At 36.9% G+C, this 22,560-nt stretch overlaps 1 protein-coding gene across 4 annotated transcripts in view; it reads left to right on the top strand.

The window, feature by feature from the left end:
* The first annotated feature begins 10,507 nt into the window (after positions 1 to 10,507).
* The window catches only part of MAGI3 (membrane associated guanylate kinase, WW and PDZ domain containing 3), a 213,368-nt gene continuing 201,315 nt past the window's right edge, over positions 10,508 to 22,560 (top strand). For 2 of the 4 annotated variants that reach the window (XM_051993001.1, XM_051993000.1), the window contains exon 1: positions 10,508 to 10,909. In XM_051993001.1, coding sequence (XP_051848961.1) covers positions 10,594 to 10,909 — 316 coding nt within the window. In that variant the 5' untranslated portion in view covers positions 10,508 to 10,593. The remainder of the gene's footprint in view (positions 10,910 to 22,560) is intronic. The other 2 variants (XM_051992999.1, XM_051992997.1) reach the window with 1 other exon arrangement.

Below are 22,560 nucleotides of genomic sequence, written 5' to 3'. Positions count from 1 at the left end.
ATGAATTTCTGCAATAACACAGCTTGTGAAATGACAAGATGCAATTAGATACTGTTAAGAAAATTAGCAATTTAATTTCCAACAAATACAATTATCTTCTTATACTACCATTTCTTTATTCCAGTTCTGTTGTGAAGCCACAAGATAATAATCAGGAATAATCTCAGTCATGATGATTTAGTATTTGAATAAGAAAAATCATTTTCTCATCTTATTTTTATTATGCTACACATATGATCTGGAGTTTTCGATAAAAGATCTGTGCCTCCTTTTCTCTTAATAAGCATGGCTACCCTTTAGCACAAAACTTAACCCCTTACTTTTGAAAACCACATACACAATTCACCAAAACACACACACACGCTGCTCTTGTCAGATACTATGCCACCCACGTATAAGAAATAAGGGGCAGCTACATGGTGTACTGGATAGAATGTCCCATAACAAGTTTCTGAATACCCTGGGCCTTTTTCTTGATGCCGCAGGATAGTAAGCTTTGTAGGCTATATGTACTTCAGGTTTGTGTTCATGTTTTTGGGAGTGACTGGAGGATGATGGTTTGTTAGTTTATTGTAGTATTGCTTTGCTGGTGGCCTCTTTCCTATTGCCCATAAGTTTCTAGCTGACTTTTTATGCAGTTCTAGGGTGAACAACATTCATTAATCATAGTATCTCATTGGATTTATTGGTCATTATCTGTTCCATTGTGAGTTTAGGGTTTTTTGTTGAAGTAGATATCAGGGAGCTGACAGGCCTGCCCCTGTTCAAGTAGTAATCTTGGTCAGAAGCCTGTTATTTTCTCCCCAATATGTAACACCTCCCTCTGGGCTATTTCCCAGTCCGATATATTGTCTCAGCAGAATTTTTTTTTTCTCAGTAATGTGATAAATTACAGGAAGAAGGAAGGATAAAAGAGGAGAACAAGGGAGGGAGTGAAGGGGAAAGAGGGAGAAAGAGAAAGTTTATTTCATTCCCCCCCCACCAAGAGTGATTGATTCCTACTCCAAATGGAAGCTTCTGAACTAGAGCCATTCTACCAGTAGATTGGTTCACTTGACTGAGCTTACCCCTGGGCTCATACTATTTTTGTACACAGGCCCAGAGGTATGTCTTATTCTTTCAGTCAATCACAAGATGTTTCCTGTCATCTACCTAATATCCAATGGCCAAAACCACTGTAATCTTTTCAAACTGATATAAAGGCTTATTTAAACTTAGTTTACAATGAGTACATTGATAGATTTGATCAAGATGTTTGGAGTTTCTGAGGATAAACTAGTCCCAAATTTACCAATCTCAAATTAGTTGAAATGAGGTATAACCCCATTATACATACATTTATCCTATGATTCTCTCCAGGTGCCTTTCTGTTAGCAGAGCTAGGAGAAAGATTATATAACAACATCATAAAGACAAATAATTTTGAAGAATTTAAGAATTCTGATCAAAAAATGACCAACCATGATTCTAGAGGGCCAATGATGAACTATGGTAGCACAGAGGTGATGAACTTAGAATATAGAATGAGATAGAAAATGTTTGGACATGGGTGATGTAAGCAATTGTTTTATCTATGCATACTTGTAACTTTCTCCCCAACTCCTCTGCAGTTTTGGAGTATAAAGTTGGAAAGGAGATAAAGTAGATATTACTTGAAAAATAAATTAAAGTTTAAAAAGAAAGTAGGGGCAGGACTTGGGATGGGACATGGCAAGATTTCCAGGAGTATATGACTAGCTCATTAGAGGAAGGGATGATAGGTAGTAGCATCTCAGCTTATCACAATACCAATTATGGGACTTGTCTCCAGTCACATCTACCCTTCACACACATCCCTCAACATTCCTCTGTTTTCCCCATTCCAGCCACTTTGCAAAGCTTCCAAATTCGTCCCTCCTGAGCTAGGTGTTAGCCCTTCATGACAATTACAACTTCCACATGGACACCCATAAATGAAGCTGCACAGTGGAAAGATTGTTCTTTCCCTTCCTCCTGGTCCTGACTCCAACTTTCTTCCTACTTCTTGTTCCTAAGATTACTTAGTAATGGCATTCCCTTAGGCTGCACTTGAAAACAATGATTGGTTGGTGAAACTCTTCTCCTCCTTTGCAATTTGGATATGACAGTCTTACAGTAAGAGAAGGAATGGATGAATTGCAATCTGCAACACAGATTGCATATCACAGAAGTCATTGCACTATCTTTTCCCCAAAACCTACCTCTCATCAAAATATCCATATTTCTGTTGAGAGAATGTCGACAATCATACAGGTTTGCAGCACTGGTATCATTCTCAACTTTTCACTTTCACTCTCTTCCCTTACATAATCAACTAGTTGCCAAATTTGTTGTTTCTTTCTCCATATTTTTAACATCCATCTCCTTCTCTCCGCCCACACAGCCACCATCCTGTAGTTAGGCTCTCATCATCTCTTTGCTGGAGAAGCCTCTTAGTTCTCTTTGCTTCAAGCCTTCCCCTCTCTCCACTCTAATTTATCATTATATATCTGCCAAAGTAATTTTTTTTTCTAAAACTCAGCTCTGAGCACATGTCCTACTTATTAAGCTCTACTGGCTCCCTATTGATTTCAGGATTATCAAATATAATTCTTCTGTTTTACATTTAAAGCTTTTCAGAGTCTGGTCACAACTTACCTTTCCATCCTTTTTGTATTTTACTCTACTATCATATTCCTTTCAGGCATCCTCTTTAGACTCCTACAACTCCTCCACATCATTTGCCTCATTTGTACCTGCCAGGGAAGTAGGAAAATGAATTCCAAAGAAGGAGCGGTGCATTCTACTTTTCCTGGACCAGCCAATCTATTGTGCTTCTTTCTGACACCTTTGTTGGCTTCCAACAACTCCACATAGTTGGCTTTGTTGCTACCAGTCATACATTCCTCACTCACTTTCCAACTACACTATATATGAGAACTCTCCCTCATCCCCTCCTCATCTCAAATCATTTAGTTGCTTTCCACCATTAACTCTTTCTTCATCTGTTTCACATGAAGATGTGACTCTTGTCTTTGCTGAGACAAAACCTTTGCATTCACAAGTGATCCTAGTCCATTTGGTCTTCTCTAACAGATTGTCCCCTCCATCATCCTTTCTCTCTCATTTGTATTCCATCTTTTCCTGTCAATCTATTGCTTCCCCACTGTTTATAAACATATAGGTTTCCTTTATCCTCAAAAAAAAAAAATCCTCAACCCTGGAAAGATTTATATGAATTGATGTAAAGTGAAATGAGTAGAACCAAGAGAACATTGTACATAGTAACAGCAATGTTAAGATAATCAACTATGAATGATCTAGCTATTCTCAGCAATGCAATGACCCAAAACAACTCTGAAGGACTTATGACAAAAACTGTTACCCATCTCCAGAGAAAGAGCTAATGGAATCTGAATAGAGATCAAGGAACACTTATTTTATTTTTCTTGGGTATTTTAATCTATGTTTTCTTTTATAACATGAACAATATAAAAATGTTTTGCATAACTACACCTACATCAAATTGGTTGTCTTCTTGGGAAGGGAGGTAGGAAGGAAGGAATTTTGAACTCATTTAACGTGAACATTAAAAATTGTTTTCACATATAATTAAGGGAAAATAAAATACTAAAATAATTTCAAAAAGAAAATTAGAAAAAAAAATTTGATTTGTCTATCTTCTTTCTTTCATGGCTAAACTTGAGAAGGCCATCTATAATCAATGTATCTACTTTCTTTCTTCTCACTCTCTTTTGAATTCCTTATAACATGGCTTTTGATGTCATCAATCAACCAAAACTGCTCTTTTAATTGCCAAACTGAGCTCCTTAAGTGCAGGATCTGTTTATTTTTGTCTTTCTTTGCATCCCTGGGGCTTACCACACATTGTCTAGCACCTAATAGGAATTTAATAAATACTTGCTGATTTGCTTTGAAGTCCTATACTTTATCATCTAGCCAAAATGCTCTCCTTGTTTCTTTCATTCTTACCAAAAAAAGAAAAACCAAAACCAAAAGTAACCCAACTAAAATGTCCAAACATGAATAGGAAATTAAGGTGTAAAAAACTTCCATTAAAAGAATAATGGAAAGAGGAATGAACTTAAGACTGAAAGCTTTCTGATGATTTGAAGTCAGACATAATTCACTTCTTCTTCTTTTTTTTTTTTTTGCATTTTGTTTGTTCTGCCTAGTAAATACACTCCCAGAAACAAGGTTTTTGCTGGAAAACTATTATGTTCACTGACTATTATGTTACTTGATTGTTGTATCATCTATTAGGCTAGTTGCATTGCTCAATTAGCTAAACAATTAAGTACTAACAAATAATGGTTATTTACAATTCTACTTTATCCCCCAGGATATATGCAGAATTAAAAAAAAAAAAAGGTTTAAAAAGTGTTCCATTACAATATTCTCTCCCAAATATCACTATAACAATAAATAATGTCATTAGAGCAAAACTTTTTGCATTAATAAGTTAACATATTTTAAAAATAGAATTTATTTCTCTTCCTAATTTTTATTTTTGTTTTACAATTACGTATCATATTAGTATAGTAATACATTTATATCGTTTGTAAATAAGTAGGCTCTTTTTTTTTTTTTTTTAATAATAAAGGTATACAGTGAAAAATGTTCAGAGACTATTGCTCTAGAGTTAAACAGAAAAAGTCATGACCTTCTTCAACATGATAGTATTTCAAATATTGGAAGCCAGATATCATGTCCTCTTGAAGTTTTCTTGTCTTTAGGCTAATAATTTCCAGTATCTTTTATTTCCTTTTATCCACCTTCATATGGCATCTTTTATCACCCATTTTCATTCAAAGCATAAACAATATTTTAATGGCACATAGCTTGGGACTTTTCAAGGCATGCCAGTAATGTGATGTTATCATCAGAACCATCTTTTGAATTAAGGAGTGCAGGTAATTACCGTACCTCTTTGAGGAGAAAACTGAGCTCTAGAGAAGCTGTGACCCAGCCAAAATGACAGTCAGTAATTTTTGACAAGGCTGGCACCAGAGTCTACTGTCCCCCATTGTTTTATGACCCATTGGTGTGCTGTGAAATATCCTGGATGTGTCAAAACATGCTGGGTTAATTTACCCACAGCAACTGCAAACTTATCGCATTGATTATAAAACAAACAAACAATAACAACAACAAACCATCAGTAAAACAACTATGACATTCAATTTCTAAAGAAGACCAGAAGCAGAAATCTTTTATGAATGAGACAATGAAAATTTGAAAAGAAATGATTTGGACAAAGCCTCTTCATTTTCCATTGTAAATTTTTATAATCCTGAAACAATTTAAAACACAAAAGTTGCAAAAGTTGAATTCTGAGTATTGAAAATACAGTCATTTGCTTTTTTTTTTGGCAAAATATCTGAAAATTTGCTGATTAAAAAAAAAAAAAAGGTTCTTTAGTTCCTAGTTCCTTTAGGTCTTATGGAAATGTGACAAGGCAGTGATTATAATTCAAATATGTCACTTGGCCTTTATACTTTTCCTCCCAAACTCATAGGACAAATATTTGGGAATGATTCTATAAGGCCATGGCAATTGAGCTTAGTCAAATAAACAAACTTTGCCCAAATGAGACCCAATTCTGTTTCCTTTTTAAACTTCCAGTCACCAAAGCTCGCCTGTCAAAGTCAGAGAGATAGAAAAGCATAATGGAAACCACACTGAATTTGGAATCTTAGCTTTGTGTAGTCAAGCCACTTCACTCCTCTTGATCTTGGTTTCCACTTCCCTAAAAACAAGGTTAAACTATCTGGTCTTTAAGATCCCTTCTAGTTATAGCTTCAATACATTTCATGTATTTTTCATGAATTCTATATATTTTTTATTCTGCCCAGTTGGAATCAGGTGATTTTCTATCTTTGTCACCATATATAGCCTCTCCTTTACCAAAGAGCCTTCTATACAAATGTGAAAATAACATGATTCCTTGGAAGATATAAGAGAGATTTTTGATGAATCTCTGATTACTAATATCAAGCAAGTTATAAAACAGAGAATTATATAATTGTTTGCTTTTCTCTTAGAATCCAAATGAGAGACCTAAATAGTGAAGTCTTCCAGATATTCCTGTTTGCAGATGGTCATTGTGCAATTTGCATTTTACATTCTTCCCTCCCTCCTGCTTTTCTTCTTCCTCATTTCCTTCCTCCTGCTCTTCCCCTTTCCTTCCTCCTTCCTTCCCCCTTTTCTCCCTCCCTCCCTCCCTCCCCTCTCTCTTTCCCTTCCTCCTTCCTTCCCTCCCTTCCTTCCTTCCTCCCTCCCTTCCTTCTTTATAGTTTATCTTGATTGACTCAGATTGAATATAAATAACAATCATTTCTGCTTTGGACAGAAACCCTGAGTGCCTTCCCTCTCAGATTTATTCATTCATTTGTGTATTTAGATTTTTTTGGAATAGGCTAAAGAAAAGATTCTTTACCTTAATTCCTACCTAGCCTTAATCACTAAATGAGTGTGGCCTCAGTCAAAATGAGACCTGTTAAAGAACTCAGCTTAAAAAGGCCAAGATTTCCTATAGTCCATTGGTAGCATAAACTGAAAAGTTTGTATGTGTGTGTATGGGTGTTGTATGGCCAACTACTAGAATACCAGAGGATTTGAAAAATCAGAGTTAAGGATCAATCAAAAGGCAATGAAGAAGTGCATGGTAAGAAGAGAATTTAGCATTTTATCAATGAAGAATTATTCAAGAGAAACAGTGTAAAGAATATTACCAAAGAAATATATGATCTGAAAAGGAGATTGGCCAAGCATGTATGGAGAACAAGGAATAACACTTTGTTGATATTGTCAAAAGATCTAAAGGAAGACTTCCCAGAATGTTGGGGACTTGTTGAAGTTACAGAAAGTAATTGATAAAAGTCACCCAGTATAAGAGAACATGGATATGTTGAAATTTGTGTCCTTAGAGGAAGAACCAACAACTCTTCTGAAATACACAAACATACACATATGTATGCATGTATGTACATACATACATATAAATATATTCCTTTTTTGCTCTACTTTCCTCTTTCATAATGTATTACAATGTAATCTGTTCTAAATGTTTCTATGAAACTGGACAAGATTTATTTGATCATTTGCAGATAAATGCAAGTTTCTGCATAGTAGACATAACACATATATCATCACAAGTTTTTAGCAGTACATATTTCTTTAACTGAAATACTTTTCATGTTATTACTTTTGTAATTCAACGTATTTTAGAATTAGCATACAAATTATCCCACAGGCCCAGGCAAATAAAAATGCTAATAAAATTTGAAAATAGAACTCAGATCATTAATACTGATTTTTTTTTTTTTTTTTAAGATTACTGATGTTGGAATGCATTAGAAGCACAGTGTCTCTAAGTTTGAGAAAGCCTACAGAAGATTCTGCAGACTTGAGAACATTTCTGTGGATCCAAGTTTGTCATTACTAATCAAATCAACTTGGGTACACTAGTAACCCTTTCCACGTGTACATTATAGAAGGTGAAATATATAGTGATGGTAAGCATGGATTCAGGAGAATTATATATATCAAGATGATAAACATAGTTTGCCTTATGCTAATTACAAAAATAAAAGTTTTATACTAAATACACAAGTGATAAATTAAGGTAGGTGAAATATAAAAAATATTTAAAATTGAATTGCTGTAGATTTTTAGATGTAAAAGCATAAAAATGCTATTAAATCTATCATGTTGGCATTTCTGTCAGCATTTAGCAAACTGATAGCTCATGTCTGCACATTTAAATTGGAACAACAAAGATCCAAATATTTTATTGAGGGCTTATTATGTGCCAGGCACTATGTTAAGTGCTGGAGATATAAAGACAAAATAGTCCTTGAAATTAAAGCTCTCACATTCTATTGCAATTTTTTTTTTTAAATCTAGAATGTGCCTTAGGTATTATTTGGTTCAAACTCTCCCCTCTTCTCCCCCTCCCCCCATATTTCAGTGTGTTCACATACCAGTATGGATTGTTACAGTAATTTTTTTTTTTAATATTCACAAATCTCACTGAGGTAGTCCTGCAATGTTCTACTGCATGATGCAATCAATACACAATCCACAAACAGAAGTTCCTGGAGAACTTCATAATATAGGGAGCATCCTTCTTATCTATTTGAATCTTGCATAAAATAGCCTCAACGATGACCAAGAATACCTTTGCAAAGCATAGCTCTTGTTTTATTCCTTGTTAAGTTAATAGAGGTGTTGAATGGAAACTTAACTTTGTAGTTGCATTTAGGAAGGAATCTTGTATGATTTTACAGTATTCGTGTTCTTTTCACCTTGGTGGAGAGACTTTAAAGCAATTCCTGTTCTAAGTGAAAAACTGCTTCCTCCTCTTCCTCTTCTTTTATAAAAGGCAAATAAATCATATAAGATCTTATCTTTTGTGCCTTTTTCTGTGTGACTATTGAGATGTGCTTTGCTTTAGAGAATTCTTTGCAATAAGCCAAAATGTTTTCGCCTCTTATTTTCATGGAGGACCCCTTTTAGTATATATGTAGATCACTCACGAAAATTTTATAAAGATAAAAAAAAATAGGCATGTTCTTTTGATAGCCTCTTCGGGATATTAATATCCTCTATGCTTTCCCCCCATTCTTTTGAACTAAATAGATTAAAAATTCTTCCTGAGCTAAACGGATCAAAAATTCTATGTGCCCATGGCTGCCTTGCCAGTCCGTTGAGTTCAATACTTCAGCACATACATCTGAGATAGACACCACAGATGAACAAGGTGGGTTCACAATTGAATTGGAGGAAAAAACCCATGATTATATTTGGGGAGTTACATAGGGCTTCTGATGATTCTAAACTATTCCTCAGTGGAAAAGAAAACAAACAACAACAACAACAACAACAAAACCCTGTTTTTTTGCTTTTAAGATCCTCTGGATAATTCAGTATCCTAACAAATCTTGGAACAATACCTTCTATCAAAATTGAGGGAAATCCAGAGTCTTTGGAGACACAAGACACATGTTGGATGCAAGTAGGTTGCAGCACATCATCAGTGATGATTTAGGCACATAAAGTTAGGCAGGTATATAAGTAAATTTGATCTTCAAGCCTGGACAAATATAGTAATAAGGCGAGAATATGGTAGTTTCTAGGCAGAGTGGAAGCAAATTTGAATTAAGGTCAGATAGAGTCATTATTAAATAATAAGAGTCAACCTGCCTTTGTTTTAAGTTAGCTTTAGTAGTGGATAAACAAAGCACAATAGATTATATTTATTTGGGGGAGGTATGAAGAAGCAATGCTTTTCAGAAACTAGGTACTTTGGAGGCGGGCCAAGGTTAAGTGACTGTCCAGTATCACTCCTCGGATATGGAAGTATAACTTGATCTCACAGCCTAACTCGGACACTAGCTCTCTTATGCTTCCTGCGCGGCTCCTACCCCCGGCCCTGCACACCTCCTGTCCCGGATCTCTCTTCGCACTTCGGCCCGCACATAGCATGCGCATCCAACTCCGCATCCTCTGGACCCCCACCCAAACGCACACAACGACCGCAGGGGCTACACCCTCTTTCCCAGGAGGCTCAAGTGCGTCCCTTTCCAGGGATCTCACTCCTTGTCTCTCCCAGAAGCCCGGTCTCTGAATAGGAGCCGTTTCTCTCTCTTTCCCCCAGTTCTGCCACTTCCAAACTTCTCTTTTCCCACCCTGAACTTCACTCATTCTCGAGCCCGCCTCCTCCGTCCCCAATGACCAATCGGTTGTCCGATGCCTCATCGGGGTTCCACCCCCCTATACGCCCGGGGCCAATCCCCGGCGCAAATGTCGACTGGCCGGGCTAGTTCCCAAGCGCCCGGTCTGTGACGGCAGCGCGCCGGGCGCCGCGCGCCGGGAGGGGGCGGGGTTCTCGTAGAGGGGCCAGAAAGGGCTGGGGGGAGGGGGGTAGACAGAAGAGGTGCTGCTGCTGCTATCGTTGCTAGTGCTGCTGTAGGCGGAGGCTGCGGCGAGGTGGAAGGCTGCCGGCTCAGGGCAGCTCCGGCCGGCAGGCGGGCGTGGAGCGAGAGGCTCGAGCTCCGTCGCGGGAGCGAGCGAGAAGCGGGCTCGCGCACGGGGCGCGCGCTCGGCGTCTTCTTCCCTCCCTCTCTCCCTCCTGCTCCCTCTATCGCCCCCGCCCTGCGCCTCCCCCTCCCCCCGCCCCCCTTTCCCGCCGCTCCGGCGCGGAGTCCGGGCACTAGCGGACCGCGGAGACGCCCTCCGGCCGCGATCTCCTCAGGATCCGCCCAGGGACGGCTCCCTCCTCCTCCCTTCTTTCCCCTCGGTCCGGGCTGGCAGCTCCCGAGCCGGGTCCGCCCCGCTGCGCCCCCGAGGGGTGTGTGTGAGTGTGTACGCGAGTGTGCGCGCGCGCGTGCGAGGGGGCCCCCCGAGGGGGCTTGCGGGAGCCGGGGTCCCCCTCCCCCCTCTCGGCGCCGCGCAGCTGCCGCGCCGCGCTGTCCGCCCCGTCGGGGCCCGGGCGGCCCGGGCTTGGAGGGGCTCCCGGGCTGAGGGGGCCGGGCTCGTCGCCGCGCCCCCCATGGTCCAGCGGGGTTCGGGATGTCGAAGACGCTGAAGAAGAAGAAGCATTGGCTGAGCAAGGTGCAGGAGTGCGCCCTGTCCTGGGCCGGGCCCCCAGGGGACTTCAGCGCCGAGATCCGAGGAGGCGCGGAGCGCGGCGAGTTCCCCTACCTGGGCCGGCTCCGCGAGGAGCCCGGCGGGGGCACCTGCTGCGTGGTCTCGGGCAAGGCTCCCAGTCCGGGCGACGTGCTGCTGGAGGTGAATGGGACGCCTGTCAGCGGGCTCACCAACCGGGACACGTTGGCTGTCATCCGCCACTTCCGAGAGCCCATCCGTCTCAAGACAGTGAAACCAGGTACCTTACCTGTGCGTCCTCCCCTCTGTCCCGAGACCTCCCGGGAGACTCCTCCCGTGCCTCGGGATAGCTCCGCTCCCCGTTTTCCTCCTCTCCGGATTGTACGGACCGTTGGAGTCCATTGGAAAGGGGGCCCGTTCGTGCCCATTTGGCAAACACAAACACCGTGGCCGATAGGTGACCAGCCCAGGTCTGCTTATCTATAGGCAGCCACCAACCCGGGGGCATAAGCGGGCTTTCCTAAATCATTGCTTCGTTCAGAATTTTCCGAAGGGAGAGTTCGGGCTGGGTAGTTGGCTTTGCATTTAGGGGAGTTAGTGCTTCTGGTTTCTCCCCTAATCTTGACATTTTCTTTGAAATAGTCATGGCGGGGAGGGGGAGGAGGAGGGGGGCGAGAACAACAAGATTCTTCCCATTTAGACTCATGATGCCAAGAAAAAGCTGAACGCACCACCTAGTTTACATGATCTTGCCTAACCACTTCAGGGTTTATATCCCATCAGGATCCCTGTCTCCTGCTCTCTAGCAACATCTTAGCATCTTGAAGCTGACAGTCTAACCATACCAATCTCTGAAGTATAGTGTTCCATCTGTAAATGTCTTACAGAGTTTAAAATATATCGTGTCTGTTGTGTTTTGGCAGAGAGCTTTTGAATAATGCGCTTAGGATTTGGACAGAGACCTTTTTTTTTCACATCTTGCCGAATGAAATCTTTTATAAATGAGTCAGTTCCCCTATTTTTGCCATTTAGAAGGTCAGCAAAGAAGAGGCCCCTGTTTAGTTGTCCTCTTGTGTGTTTTACACTATAAAATCTGCTGCAAAGCAGATTGCTTTCCTAGCATAGTTGGCTGTATCAAAGCACTGATCACACTGCATATAATGAAATCTTTGGTATGTACTCATATAGTTAATTCTTGATAAAACATTTGTTAAATTTATCATTAAGAAAATGTGTATCGGTTTTTATATTTATTATTCTGAGATGTTTGTGGGTTTGAATTGTGGCTACAAGTTGCTACAAAGTCAGATCTTTTTTTTAATATATATATATACTGTATTGAATATGCCAAGCATCAGAGTGTAATGGGCTATTTGTGGCCTGTACTAGCCAGCAGCCTATCTCTTTAACTCAAAATGTTAGAATCTGAGAGAAGATAATATTTCCTCCCCCTTCACCATCTCCTCCCAAGATCAAGGGAACTTCCCTTGATCTGTTTAGCAGATCCTGGACTAAATACTGATTACTGGTGTATCTTAAGCTTGTATTTGGAAAAATATGTTCTTCCACAGTCTTGTTATATTGATTATGAAGCTCTTTTCTCAGCAGGCAATAGATCAGATTCATTTTATTCTAGATTTTTGGCTTTGTTTTAGACTAAAGCTTTTTGCTTTGATATAAACTTTTTGTAACTAAATGCAGTTTGAAACATAGTTTTTACTTCACTGCTTTGGGGGCATTAATATGGCAGTTTCCTTCCTTGACTCATAAACTTTTTGAAAGATAAAAAGGGTATAGTTATGGTTGTAATTCAGTCAGTCAAGCACATCTGAGCTTAGGTAGTATACAGAACATCATACTAGAATGCTATTCCCTTGGCCTGATCTCTCATAATTAAGGGACTGATTTGACAGGATTAATGTTACTATGCAGAGCTTGTAGTAGAAGGAGGGCTGTACTCATAGTCAGGAGATATCTGGGTTCATGCTGTGTGATTACGGGCAAGTCTCTTAATCTCTTTAAACCTCTGTTTTCTCATCTATAAAACCAGGATTATGATACCAGTAGTACCTTCCCCACAGGTCTGTTGTGAAAAATCAGGTGATAACATAAAAAGTACTTCATAAATCCAAAAGTCTTTGTTGTTGCTCTTAGCTATTGATGAGAATGGCAGGTGTAAATTTTATGTTACTTTAAAAATCTTAAAATTGAAAATGTTTTAAGAGCGGGAGATTGGTAAAGAAGCAAGATTCCTCTCCCCTTCTCCCAATTTTCCTTATTCTTCTTTTGTAGCAAATAGAAAGTCCTCTCTGGTTAACACTAGACTCTTTTGTGTTTTAAACTCATTTGTAGTTTTTTTTTTTTTTTTTTAAAGTGAATTTAAGAAAGAACATAGGCTTCGATGGTGTTCTCAATTGCCTGGAGATTGGTGCTAATGACTCCAAGATTCGCAATTCTCACCTATGGGTTATTGCTAGGTGGCTCAGTGGATAGGGTGGATAGAGTACAGGTATTGGAGTGCAAATTGTCTCAGATACTTACTAACTGTGTAATTCTGGGCAAATCACTCAACCCTCTTTGCCTCAGTTTCCTGACTGGAGAAGGAAATGACAAACCACTCTAGTCATTTGTTCAAGAAAATTCCAAACTGGGTCAGAAAGAGTCAGACTCAATTGAACAACGTTAGTTGTCAGTGTTAAACATATTTTGCTTCAGAATATATTGAATTGCATAAAGTACTAGTAAATAATCCAGTTGATACTAAGTACAAATAATAGCATTGCCTACTTGTAGCTTCAGAGTTCCGTACTAATCTCCAATCAGTCACTTTATGTCCATTTTTGTCCAAATTTTGACAAAATGTCCAAAATTGTCAAATTAAGTTTCTATTTTTATCACTGTATCTTTTTATTTATTTATTTTTTAAACAACTGGGATTAAATGATTTACCCAGGATCACACAGCTAGTAATTGTCCCAGTCTGGCTGGATTTGAACTCAAGTTGACCTGTATACACCTTGGCACTTACCTGCTCCTGGTTTCCTTTTGTTTCCTTTCCTTTTGAGTTCTGTTTCCTTCTAAAGTCTTTAAATGAGATTGGATAAAACACCCTTTATGATGGCTGTTCATCCTGTAATCATTTGGAGACCAGTGGAATGTGAGAGCATATGGCTATCTTTCATGAATTTAAATATATGTGCCCAAGGAATCTTGCAAAAGTATTGTTACTATTTTTTAGGCAAATTGTGACTTTATTAGCTGTTTGAAACAATATTATTTATTTTAATGTGTTAGTCATTTTAGCATTTTAAAAATTTTGTTTGGTTATATATGTCTGACTCCATTTTGGGATTTTTGTTGGCAAAGATATCGTAGTGGTTTGCATTTCTTTCTCTAGTTCATCTTACAGATAAAGAAACAGGCAGAGTTAAGTGCTGTGCCCAGGGTCATGCAGCTATTTAGTATATGAGTTAAATTTGAACTCAGATCTTCTGGACTAAAGTACCAGTGCTGTATCCACTGCACTACTTACGGAGCCCTTAGTTTTTAAATGGTTCTGCTTTAACTGTTACACATTGCATAATAAATCAGACTTTTTGTCCTGAATGAACAACTTTAAAAGAATGAGAAATTAAGAATTTGTAGTATTTATTTGCAAAACTGGTGTGCATTGGTATGGTATCTTTTAGTACTTTGCATAGTATCTTAATTGAAAGTTAATGGTAATATTTACAATATTTGCATTTATTGTAGCAGAAAATGTGGTAAACAAAGTCAGAAACACCTGGGTTTAACCATCTGCTCACGCTGCAACCTACTAGCTGTGTCTGGCCAAACCATTGTATTATCAACTCTTTAACTGTGCTTAGCTCTCTAAGCTGTGGAAAGGGAGTAGGGAGTTGGGGTGGGGGAGAGGGGGGTAAGGAGGGAAGGTAAGAGGGTGGGGATCCTCATTGTTAAAGGGAATTCCCTCATCTGAAATTCTCCTATGCCAGTGAATTCAGTTATATCTCCTGTGATTCATTTTGAAGAGCTTAAAATGATGTGATTAATCTTTTAAAAGGGAATTGCCATTTTTATTTTGGTTTTTCTTTTTATCCAAGACTTAATGAAAAAAATTCATGTTTAAAGGTATTGCAAAGTATACTTAGATAAAGCAGAGTGCTATGTATCTATCAGCAATTCTTTTATTAAATACAAAAATATACAGTGGAAGGATTCAGCTTTTTGTGGTGGTGGGGTGGGAGAACTTGAAATGGTAGTAATGATTATCCTCAGAGATACCATAGTCAGTATTAATGAAAAAATGAATTTGCTATAGCATGTACCTGGGGTTCTCTTTTTTTCAGGTGAATGTTTACAGGAGTTTGGGGTTAAGCCAAAGTGACCTCTGAAAATTTCTTGTCCAAAGCTCTTTCTTTTCCTATTTATTTCATTCCAGAGTCACCTATAAAATTATTTTTGTCTTATCTGTTTATCTTCTTCTATTCATTTTTTAAGTTGCTGAAACTGACAGTTTTTGTTTTTAAATATAATTATTTCTGTTAGATTTTTCCCAGGTGACTAAAATATATATTTTATATATTATTATTTAGCTTTTGTTCAATATTTAGCAATGTATCATTTTGACTATTTCAGTAACATCTTTGGTTTTGCTTGTTCTCAGTTGTTCTTCAGTCAAACATAGCCTATATACCAGGAGAAAAAAAGATGCCCTTTTTTTCCCTTGAATTTGCTATTGTACCCAAGTATAAGGGGCTGAATTTCTGCCTTTCATGGTAAAACTAAGATTTGTTCCTTTACTTTAGTGTAGACTACTGAACAGTTTTTCTTTCCCTGATGATTTTGCTTTAAAGAGCAAAGCCTGTGACAGGCAGTGTAAATGTGAGGTCTTCATTTAGTCAGTGATGGTAAATTATGTAGATTTAATTTTAGGGGATGTTTTGTGTCGGACACTGGATTACCATGCATACATTCAACTCAGCTAATTGAGATCTAATAGCCAAATGCAGTGTGTGCATGATAATTCAGTGGAACATAAGTATAGAACATTCATCTTTACAAAGTTCCACTACAATTTGGATGTCTCAAGTATGGGATTATACTTTCATTTAATTCGTATAGTACAAGATCTAATTGAAATTAAATTTGTACACATTGACAAGACAAAAATTTGATAGTTCTTCCCCCCATGTAGCATTTTCTGAGAGTTTTTAAAAATTTGTTTAACTTTTGTATTTTGATAGGCAATTTATGGCATTTAGATGGATTTTGTTTAGATAGTTGGGATGTTTGAGCAAGGGAATAATTAAGGTTAATTATCTCTTAGGTTTGTAATGGGAAAGACATACAATTTTTGTTAGAATTTATGGATTGACTCTCACCTAGAAAAAAACAATGTTAGATTAAGAATCTTCAAGGGAAAATATTTGATTAATTTTAAGTGTGTATATTTCTTTTAATAAACTTATCTTCTACTTTAATGGCTTAGTAATTTTAATTTGTAGATTATTAGGTACTAGAATTGCTTGTATAGCTGATGGATGCTAAGGAATATATGATATCACTTAAATTTGAGCCATTCCTGATTTCAAAATTCTGATAACAGAAATAAGCTTTCTTTTTTCCTAAAAGAATGGATTTACCCAAGATAGTTCTAATTGTAGTTTCTTTTTATTATCTCTCTAGTTTATTTCTTCAGTTTAGATTTGAATCGTTGAGTCTTACTGTTCAGTGTAAGAATTTTTTTATAGTCAAACATTATTCATAATTATTTTTAAAAGAATCTTTCTTATAGTGCTAATATGTCATCTTTTAGTATTTCATGTTTCCAAAGAAGGGTAGATGAATAAATAATGAATAAATCATTTATTAAGCACTTTGTGCAAAGCACTGTGCTAAGTTCTCAGAATGTATATAAAAAAGTAAGCCAGACCCAGCTCTCAAGGAGCTCACATTCTAATGGCAAGTGGGGGAGAGAAGAGGAGATACAATACCTATGGAAGGTTTTAGTTAAAAGTTGAATACAAAGTGAATAGTCCTTAGAGTACTGAGGCAAAGCAGATGAAATGTCTCCTCTTTAGTATATTTTCCACTAATAAAATCTGTCAGTTTCTGATGTTGAACCATTTGACAGTGCTAAGGAATTTGGTAGTGAGAACTTTCTTTTTTGGGTCATCAGTAGCTAGCTACTGTACCTGCAGGAATAGTGGCCAGACTGGATCTTCATAAGGATTCTTTCCAGCATAATGGCTAAGGCACTGGGTTGGGAAACAGTGCTATTTATTTCTAATGCTCTTGGGGTCAGATAAAGTCAGAAGTTGTCTTCATCAAAGTCTAAGGAGAGATGGTGGTCAAGGTGATGCTAGAGGTTCTTGGTTTGATTGGTCTGGAACATGTTGCTGTCCCTTGGTATCTTGCAGCCTCAGCTATACATGCATTTCATTCATTATAATTATTTTCATTAGGTTTTTAACTGATATCCGCCATTGTGCCCCAAGCCTTTGTTTTAAATTGCCATTCAGCAAATCATTGTTGATAAGATAATGATTTCTTAAAATTTTATAATTAAGAACATTCATCTTATAGAGTATTTTGGTAGATACTTAGAAAGATGCAAATTTGAATCAGCAAATATCCTTATCTTAATTTTCTGCTTCTTTCTGTAATTCATTTTTTTCTTAGTTGTAGAAAACAAACACTGTTAGGTTCATTTAACTTTCCAGAAGATTTTCTTTTGGTAAAATTTATGCAACAAACATTAACATCTGCTTTGTACAAGTTACCTTGCTAAGTTGTTTAGTTTCTTGCTATACTTAATTTCTGTAAGTATTGTGTTTCTCAGGAACATTGGTTGTTTTTATTCTGAGAACTTAAATTTTAATTCATTAAACCAAAAAAAAAAAAAAAACCCACCTTGTTATTCAGGATAGATTTTTGCTATTTTCTAGTATAATTTTACTAAAATGACAACATAAATTGTCCACATTCATTCATGGGTTTGATTTATAAAATTAGTGCATAGTTTTTATAACAATACTTTCATATACCCTTTTTACAGTGTATCAAATATTTGTGCGAAGTCAGCATTTGAGCTTGTGTTATAACTAACACTTGTTGCTTTATAGTTATAGCTTATTTCTTTATAAAACGCTTCAAAATATTTGCCACTTTTAAATTACATTTTGTATTATCTGAATGCTAATTTTTGGTAGTAAGGATCAAAAACTATTATGTTTAGTTACTTTTTAAAAAAAATTGTTCCTTTGTATCTCATCTATTTCTTAAATCATCTCCATTACCTATCCAGCTAGAGGTCTCATGTAACAAAGCATCATACAGAAAGAGGGAAGGCACAGGGGGAGGAGGACAAGGGTTGGAAGGAGGAATAGCAAGACTAAAGAAAACATTGACTGTGCTTGATAGTACATACAGTATTCCACACTCATAGTTCTCCACAGTTACAGTGGGAAAAAAAGGATGAAAGTATGTTTTCTCAGCTTTTCTTTGTCTAAGCTTGATTAGTATAATGAGTGTTCAATTTTTATTTCTTCCAGTTATATTGTTAGAGTCTTAGTTTATGGTTATTGGGGTTTGTTTTTGTTTTAAATTTTTTTTATTTCTATTTACTCTGTGTTAACTAGTCTTCCCATGTTTCTCTGAATTCTTCATGATTTGTTTAGCTATTCCCAATTGATAGACACTGACTTTTTTCCTAAATTTTTTTCTAGAACTGCTGTCATAAATATTTTAGTGTATGGACAACTTTTCTATTTTTGACCTCTTTTTGATGTATAAGTAACAGTAGAATCTTTGAGCTAAGAATGTCCTGTAACAGGTTTTTTTGTTTGTTTGTGTTTAGCAAGATTTTAAATTGCTTTCTAGAATAGTTGAAACCAATGGCTTTTTCTATTGAACTCCTTTGAGATAGCACACAGTACCAATTGTGGAAAAATATTGAAGGAATATTTCACATGGGGAGAGTTATTTAGTTTCTCAATTTAAAAAAAAAACCACTTTTTTTTTGATTCCTTATTCTCTTTGATCTCCTCCGTCTTTTAGTTGAGGAAATTTCCAGAAAGGAGATGGAATTTCTTGGATCTTGAAGATTTTGAATGAGTGATAGGTGAGAATGGAGAGCCCATATAAGACCCAAGTTTATTTGACAAATGTTTTGTGTTTTCTCACTGATCTTCTGACTGGCTATTCCCCTCCTTTTTCTCTTTTCTTGACCTCCTTATTCCCTGAGATGCAACAATATTTAAATTAGTCCAATTAATAATCCTACAATAACCTCCAAGTGTTGATATAAAAGAGTCAGTCTCTGTGTCAGACTTTATTGTTGTCTTTAAAATGTTGCCACAGTCATCCCAACCTTCTGCAGCTACCACCCTGCTCAGTAATTGGCCATCAACATTGAGGTAAAACACCTTCCCCTTCCCTTCCTCCCTACCCCCCCAGCAAAATGATTACAACTTGCTGAAGCTCAGGTAGTGTTTAGCATTTTTTAAACATGAAGTATTTTTAAAATTAAGGTATGCACTTTTTTTTAGACATAAAATACTATTACACACTTAATATACTATAGTATAGTGAAAACAACTTTTATATGCATTGGGAAACCAAAAAATTCATGTGATTACTTTATTGTAGTGGTTTAGAATTGAATCTGCAATCTCTCTGAGGTATGCCTATATGTATCTTGAGAATGCCACCTTTTAAAAAAATTATATTTTATTTGAAAAAACAAGAGTAAGAAAAAAAGAAACAGAAAAGAAATACAAAACAAAATAAAGCAAAACAAAAGAGAACATTGTTGTGTGCCTAGCAGAACATCAGGGAGGCTTCAAAATATATAACAACAGCTTATCAGATCAAGAAAGTATATAAGTATAAGAAATTACATTCATTAATGTCTATTTTTTCTTTACTTCCTTGTAAATTGTTTTTTGGTTCTCTTCTGCATACCTTGTTTACTTTGTTCTTTTTTCCTCCTCTTCCTACCAAGCAAACTGCAGTTAAGAAAAGATATATTTATGTATACATATGTAGATGTATGTATACATACATACACACACATGTCTTTCCTATCTCTACTGACTCTTTAATTAATTTGTGCTCCATAACTTGTCTTGCTATTATTTAACCTCTCTCCACCCAAGGATCCCTCCCTTGTCTTCTTCCCTCACCCTTTGCTTCCCCATCTGCCCATCCATTCCCCTTATTATAGATTTTGGAGGTGCTACACCCTTCATGGTATATGTATAATGTTGTTTATTCAACCCATTCCCAATGTGAGTAGGTTTTTGGAACTATGAGCCCTCCTTCCCCTTCTAATGCCTGTGTGTCTGTTCTTCCTCTGCATCTCATTTGTATATTAACATGATTATTATTTTTACTTTAATTATCCCACTCTTTTATTTTTTAAGCTACCCTATTATTGATGTGAATCTTAAACATATAATGTACATTTCTTATGTAAAAATAACAGTTTGTCCATGTTGAGTTTCTTAAAGTTGATCTTTGATATTGGCTCCTATATGTTAAATTTTCTGTTAAGTTTTGGGTTGGTTGATAGAAAATCCTTAAAATCTGCAAGTTTGTTGAAAGTCCATTTTTTCTTATTCAAAATTATAGATAGTTTTGTAGATATTTTTGGCTGTAGGTCTAGTTCTTTTGGTTGTTGGTAGATATACTTCCAGGACCTGTGATCCTTTATTGTGGCTGCTGATAAGTCTTGTACAATTCTAATTGTAGCTCCAGCATATTTTAATTGTTTTTTTCTTGTTCCTTGCAAAATTTTCTCTTTGATTTTGGGGTTTTGATATTTGGCAATAATTTTCCTATGTGTTTCCTATGTGTTTTTCATAAAGGATCTCTTTGAGGTGTTGAGAGGATTTTTTTTCTATTTCTATTTCCATTTCATGTTCTATCACTCTAGGACAAGATAATTTTCTGCATCATTGTTCAAGGTTCTCTTTTTGGTCACAACTTTCTGGCACTCCAATTATTCCTAAATTTTTTTTTTCTTCTTTATTTCTTTTCCACATCTTATGTTTCACATTCTGTTCCAGTTTCTCATTCTTTATAATCTGTTTTGTTATTTCTTGGTCTCTTATAGTTTCTCTGTGTCTTTGTATCTATTCTTCCTCTGCACCTCATTTGTATAACATAATTCCTATTTTTACTTTAACTCTGCCAATCTTTCTTTTGAGCTGCCTCTCTCTTTTAATGAAGCTTTTTATTTTCAAAACACATTCATAGATGCCTTTCAGCATTCACCCTTGCAAAACCTTGTGTTCCAAATTTTTTTTCTCCCTCCCTTCACCCCACTTCCTCCCCTAGATGGCAAGTAATCCAATATATGTTAAACATGTGCAATTCTATACATATTGCCACAATTATCATGCTGCACAAAGAAAATCAGATCAAAAAGAAAAAAAATAAGAAAACAAAGCACAAGCAAGCAACAAAAAGAGAAACTACTATGTTGTGATCCACACTCAATACCTACAATCATCTCTCTGGGTGCAGATGGCTCTCTCCATCACAAGACCATTGGAACAAGCTGTTCTATTGTTGATGTGAATCTTAAATATATAATAGACATTTCCCATGTTTAAAAAAAAAACAAACCCTAAACAATTTGTCTGTGTTTAAACAGTTTGTTCTTGTTGAGTTCCTTAAAATTGATATTTGATATTGATATGTTAAATTTTCTGTTAAGTTCAGATTTGCTTGTTATAAAGTCCTGAAAATCTGCAAGTTCATAGAAGGTCCATTTTTTCTCATTCAAAATTATAGATAATTTTTCTGGATATGATATTTTTGGCTGCGTGCCTAGTTCTTTTGATTGTTGGTAGATATGATTCCAGCACCTGTGGTCTTTTCTTGTAGCTGCCGATAAGGCTTGTACAGTTGTACTTGTAGCTCCAGCATATTTGAATTGTTTTTTCCTTGTTTCTTGCAAAATATTCTTTGATCTGGGGTTTTCAAAATTTGGCAATAATATTCCTGTGTGTTTTCCACAAGGGATCTCTTTTAGGTGGTTTTCAGTGGATTTTGTTTTATTTTTCTTGGATTATTTCCTGCATTATTGTGTCAAGGTTCTCTTTTTGGTCACAACTTTCTGGCAATCCAATTATTCTTATATTTTCTTTTTTTGATCTTTTCTCCAGATTTGTCGGTTTTTTAATAAGATGTTTCACATTCTCTTATAGTTTCTCATTCTTTTTAATATGTTTTGTTATTTCTTGGTCTCTCAAAGCTTCCCTGATTTCCCCTTGCCCAATTATAATTTTCAAAGCATTATTTTCATCTTTGAGACTCCTTTTCTAGGTGGTTAACTCTTTTTTCATAATCTTTTTTTTCCCCTTAGAAGATTTTTATTTATTTATTTATTTATGGTTTTCCCACAGTATCTCTCATTTGATTTCTAAATTCTTTTTTGAGTTCTTAATTTTCTTTGGGCCAGGAGCCATTTCATGTTATTCTCTGAGTTAGAAGTTTTTTTTAACTAAAGTGTCCTCTTCTGAAGGTGAACCCCAGTTTTCCTAGTTGCCATAATGTGTTCCAATGGTGAGATTCTTTCTTTTGTGCCAGTTCATTATTTTTAATGAGAGGTATTAGTGTAAGCACCTCAAATCATGGGGTGGGAGATGGTGGCTCAACCTTCCCTTCAGCTTTCCACTCTGACCAGGAATCCCAAACCAAGAGCTTCTCCCTCCTGCAAATGTCCACAGCCAGCAGTGATCTTGCCCCGCTGCTTTTGCACTTAAGTATTGGTTTCTTCTCTCCCAAGGCAAGCCACTCAGCAGCACAACTAGGCCTGATGTTTCCAATCAGCCTAGATTCTTCTGGGACTGAAGACTTCAACTCCACAGTTAGGGAGCTGAAAACCTCTATGTTTCCTACTAAGGCTTTGGCCACATC

This window comes from Antechinus flavipes, chromosome 4 (assembly GCF_016432865.1).
Source record: "Antechinus flavipes isolate AdamAnt ecotype Samford, QLD, Australia chromosome 4, AdamAnt_v2, whole genome shotgun sequence".
NCBI classification, from domain to species: domain Eukaryota; kingdom Metazoa; phylum Chordata; class Mammalia; order Dasyuromorphia; family Dasyuridae; genus Antechinus; species Antechinus flavipes.
Note: the sequence above shows the minus strand (reverse complement) of the source record. Positions and strands in the feature narration are given on the sequence as shown.